The sequence below is a fragment of the Penaeus chinensis genome, chromosome 28, assembly GCF_019202785.1.
Source record: "Penaeus chinensis breed Huanghai No. 1 chromosome 28, ASM1920278v2, whole genome shotgun sequence".
Lineage (NCBI taxonomy): Eukaryota > Metazoa > Arthropoda > Malacostraca > Decapoda > Penaeidae > Penaeus > Penaeus chinensis.
In genome coordinates this window covers 511,342-516,341 of record NC_061846.1, presented here as the reverse complement: position 1 = coordinate 516,341, position 5,000 = coordinate 511,342, and the positions used below count along the sequence as shown (strand labels likewise).

Sequence of the window (5,000 nt, the reverse complement as noted above, 5' to 3'; positions counted from 1 at the left end):
CATCTTCCTGTCCCTCTCTCTACCGAGAGAGACTGTATATTTTCGTGTTCCAGTTCCACCTTGACTGTTCCTAGTTTCACCAATCTCACTATACTTAATTATCATTATTCATATACACATTTAAAAAATGTATCTGACAATCTATCTACTCATCTATTTTTGTCTGTTTACAATGCTTCAAAAGCAAGAATCCGGACGCTTTCTCAACCTCAGGAACAAACACGCGACAAAGAAAACCTGCGGCCGATGGAAGCCTCTCACGCACCTCCTTCTATCCACACAGCTCGACGTTTCATCATCCAGAAGGCGATCCTTGGGTGTCGGAGGCTGACCTGCGGCTGTGTGTTACCTAAGGGTGTATGGGAGTGTTATGACAGGCCGTGGAGATGCGCGTGTTAGGTGTGGAGTATGTAGATAATTGTATAAAGTGTGTGGAGTGTGGAGAAATATGTGCAAAGTTTAGAAATTGTGTAAAGTATGTGGAAGGAAGTATGAAATAGGTGTGAAGTGTGCAGAAACTGGTATGTATTAAAATAATTAAGAATTGCGTAGAATGTTGTACAAATATGTTTAAAATGTGCAAAATCAAGCGAGAAGCGGGTTGAAATATGTATAAATTGCGGCGGAACTTGCACATAGTGCATGAAAGCTGTTTGCAACTGATGTATTTTAACCGTGCAGTTGCAGTATTGTTGTGTGTTCATTTGCTGTTTAATAAATCTTATTTACGCTCGTTGTAATCTCACTCACACGCTTACCAAAAACTCTCTCACGCGGTCCATAAAAGGCATTTGGTGGCCTCGGTGCTGTGATCACGACATTACAGAGAATTTTCTTGGACAAAGTTAAGGACTGTCCTAAAATCAGTCTTTGACTCCAAGACTGCCTTAGAATTTGTTTATGACTCGTTTTTAAGACTCGTTAGCTATTTCGTCTTTGACTCGCTCTGATGCCACATTTCAAAATTAACACAACAAGAAATAACATTTATATTTTAAAATACCTTGAACAATAATCCAATACAAATGGAATGAAATTGCTAATGCGGTGAATCTGCATTAGCAATTATATATTACATATCTAATATTTATAAGTTTACTTGGCACCCTCTATATTTGTTATGATTGCGTCAGCTGAGAAGGCGCGGCGCGTCATTTGTACTTATCTAAGAGAAAGCTGCAGTAAACACGGAGGAAATGGCTCAACTAGCATTGGATATCAAGTAAAAAAGTGGCAGGAAAGTTTCTCACATTATTACTGAATTGGAGTTATCTTCAACAACTTTAAAATTACATTATTGTTGTCGGTGTTTCACAAGGACAATTCAAAGACACCTCCAGCCCTGCCTTCATCTTCTGTCTTGGACAAACATCGGGTGCGTAAGGAGTCAGATAAAATCTCGGGGTCAAAGATTTTTTTCCTATCAAGGACAAATTTTGGAGTCTGTATGACCGTTGGTGATTACTACTGAGGTATTACTAGATCTGTTCGCGCAAAATCCACCCATTCGGATTTGCAACAATCGCACTCACACTCGCCCTATCAGGCTATTCTAGCTGTGCAAACTGACTCGCAACACTGACTCAGCAACAGACTTTTCTCAGACTGACTCACCACATTCCAGGTAAACCGACTTGCCTTGAGCGCAGCCTCCCGACCGCACGTGGACCATCCAGATGTCCCGACCCTCGACCGACTTGCCGATCGACTTGACGGAGACTCGAGGAGCGTATGTGGTGTTGATCTCGCGGAGGTAGTACTCCATCTGGGGAAGAGGGGAGGGGGAGTTAGAGTCGGAGGGGGAGGGGTGGGATGGGAAGAGAGAGGGGAAGGGAGGGAGGGAAAGGGGATAGGAGGGAGGGGATGAGGGGGGAGGGGAGGGGGGAGGGGATGGAGGGAAAAGAGATGGAAGGGAGGGAGGTATGAGGGGGAAGCAAGGGAAGGAAGGATGAGATGGAGGGAAAGGAGGGGGAAGAGAGAGAGAGAGAAGGGGAAATGGGGGATGAGAGAGAGGGAAGGAAGGACAGGGGGATGGAATGGGGGTAAGAGAGGGGATGGGGAAGGGCGGTGGATGGGCAGAGGTAAGAGGGGGAGGGAAGAGGAATAGAGAGGGAGAGGGTAGGTGGGCAAATGGGTGGGAGGGCGAGAAGGAAGGTGGAAAGAGGAAAGGAGAGAGAGAGAGAGAGAGAGAGAGAGAGAGAGAGAGAGAGAGAGAGAGAGAGAGAGAGAGAGAGAGAGAGAGAGAGAGAGAGAGAGAGAGGGAGTGAGAAACAAACAAACAGACAGACAGAAGGAACGAGATCGAGAGAGCGAGAGACAGATTCGCCGTGACACGAGCCGAGGTAATCGAATGAAGGCAACTGACGTGTTCCCTTTTCTGCCTCATGTCGACCTCACTTCAGCCGGCGCATGTCACGTGAGTTTCTATGGCACCAGGATCTGTTTCTGTTTGTTATCGTTGAGTGTTTTAGTTGTTGTTGTTGTTGCTGCTGTTGATATCACTGTTTTTATTTTGTCCTTAGTTTCTATCATGGCCGCCATTATTACCCTTATTGTCAGCGGCATTACTGTAATCACTTTTATTTAAAATGTTATGATTAACAATATTATGATTTTATTTCGCTGATGGTGATTATCGATATTACTAACAAGAAGACAGTATAGTCAATATTATCATTATATTTCATGTTATTCAAATGATGTTAATCTTCTTATTACCATCGTTGTTAATCTTATGCCTCTTATTTCCATTATCATCATTGTTGTTATTGTTATTATGCATAGTATTATCATAACTATCACTGTTACTATTATTTTATATCTAATGATATTTTTCATGATTATGAATACAAAAATCCTGATTATATTTTTATTACTATAATCAGTGCCATTAACACTTCTGTTTGTGTATGTGTGTGTATGTGTGTGTGTGTGTGTGTGTGTGTGTGTGTGTGTGTGTGTGTGTGTGTGTGTGTGTGTGTGAGAGAGAGAGAGAGAGAGAGAGAGAGAGAGAGAGAGAGAGAAAGAGAGAGAGAGAGAGAGAGAGAGAGAGAGAGAGATTTTTATAAAAAAAACAACTTTTTTGGCTCAATCTTGTGAATCCAGCCTTCTCTCTCTCTCTCTCTCTCTCTCTCTCTCTCTTTCTCTCTCTCTCTCTCGCTCTCTCTCTCTCTCACGGTCTTTCTCTCTCTCTCTCTCGCTCTCTCCCTTCTCGCTCTCCCTCTCTCCTCCTCCTCTAACTCCCTTTTTCTCTTTCCTTCCCTCTCCCTTTCTGACTGACCTGCGTGAAGGTCATGTAGGCGTTCGAGAGCGGTGCAGGACACGAGTTTTCGGTGCAGGATTCGGCCGCGCGCGTGTCGACCTCCCTCCGCCGCCGCCTCTCGCCCTGCGGTTGTTGTGGTTGTTACTAGCGGTTGTTAGAACCAAATGGGATTGTATTTTATCAATGTTCTTACTGTTGGAAGGATTATATGATGGAGATTGACCTGAAAGCGCGTAGGAAATATAAACGGAAATGAGCAGGACTATAATTGGTGGTGATGACCTCAGAACAAAAAAAGTACAGAAAGAGAAAAGCAATAAGAAAAAAAGAGACTGAGAAGACTTAATAAGCGTAGTAAACTCGACCCGATCCTGACCTGAAAGTGCTCCGCCAGGTCATCCACCAAGACCTTGAACTCGACGTCCCTCTCCTTCAGGATGCGGCGGGCGTTGTCCAGGCCCTCCACAGGGACGTGGACTTTCCTGTGGGACTTGGAATGGCTCAGGGAGTCGAGGAGGCCATCGCGAAGGAGGTCCTCAAGGGCGGCGGGGATGGAGGAAGGAAGCTCCCAGATCTGAGGGGGGGATGCGGGTGTAAACAGGTGAGTGAGGTAAGCTCTAGCGCAGGTCGGAGGCGTGTGAGGACTCCTGAATCAGGTCTGTGGTGTGATGACTTAAAGTCGGTGAAGAATCCTAGATGAAGTCAGAGATGAGTAGTAAGCCTGGACTCTTGAATCAGGTCTGTGGTGTGATGACTTAAACCAGGTCTATGGTATGTGAAGGCTCTCTGTCAGGTCTAAGGCTGGTGACGAATCTTAAATCAAGTCAGGGATGAGTAATAAACTTAAAATCTAGTCAGTCGTGAGTAATGACGTCTGAATCAAGTCACTGATGAGTAATAAGCCAGGTCACAGAGGCGCGAATCGCCGTAAAAGAAGTCACTGGTGTGTAACAGTTCATCGATCCAGTCAGGGAAGGTCATTGATGAGCAATGAGTCGTAAATGAGGCCAGTGATGTTGTGAAGTGAGGTTATTTTGCTGCTGTGAAGTTCTTGTATCAAACGCAAAAAATAAACGAGAATGAATAAACAAAAGATACGTAGAGAGAGATAGAGAGAGAGAGAGAGAGAGAGAGAGAGAGAGAGAGAGAGAGAGAGAGAGAGAGAGAGAGAGAGAGAGAGAAAGAGAGAGAGAGAGAGAGAGAGAGAGAGAGAGAGAGAGAGAGAGAGAGAAAGAAAAAAGTATTAAAAAAAAAATTCTTAATATCCTATGAAATATATTTGAGCGTATGTTAAGTGTATTTATGTGTATGCGTGTGTTGTGTAGTTTTATGGCGTCCATAAAGATAGAGAAATGCGATTATTTAATCTCTTTTACGGCCACTCTAAGTCCCCTTTATCGGTCCCTCTCTCCTCCCGCCGTCGCACCTTCGGGTCGACGTCGAAAACGTCTGTCTGTCTTTATATCTATCTGTCTGTGTATCCACGCAACTATACATTCATAAACACATGCACTCATATAAATACACACATACACATACCGATCTATCTATTGATGGATATGTATATATATATATATATATATATGTATATAAATATATATTTGTGTGTGTGTGTGTGTGTGTGTGTGTGTGTGTATGTGTGTATGTGTGTATGTGTGTGTGTGTGTATTATACACACGGACACACACACAATCACGCGTACACAAAAATGAAAAGGGAACTTCAACAACGAAATTGC

At 43.8% G+C, this 5,000-nt stretch overlaps 1 protein-coding gene across 2 annotated transcripts in view; it reads right to left on the bottom strand.

The window, feature by feature from the left end:
• Window positions 1-5,000, bottom strand: part of LOC125039871 (carboxypeptidase B-like) — a 21,601-nt gene that overhangs the window by 8,567 nt on the left and 8,034 nt on the right. The window contains exons 3-6 of one of the 2 annotated variants that reach the window (XM_047634203.1): window positions 3,639-3,836; window positions 3,281-3,385; window positions 1,639-1,765; window positions 266-349 (exon numbers count right to left, since the gene is read on the bottom strand). In XM_047634203.1, the coding sequence (XP_047490159.1) occupies window positions 266-349; window positions 1,639-1,765; window positions 3,281-3,385; window positions 3,639-3,836 (514 nt within the window). Of the gene's footprint in view, window positions 1-265; window positions 350-1,614; window positions 1,766-3,280; window positions 3,386-3,638; window positions 3,837-5,000 lie in introns of both variants that reach the window. The other variant, XM_047634205.1, reaches the window with a different exon arrangement.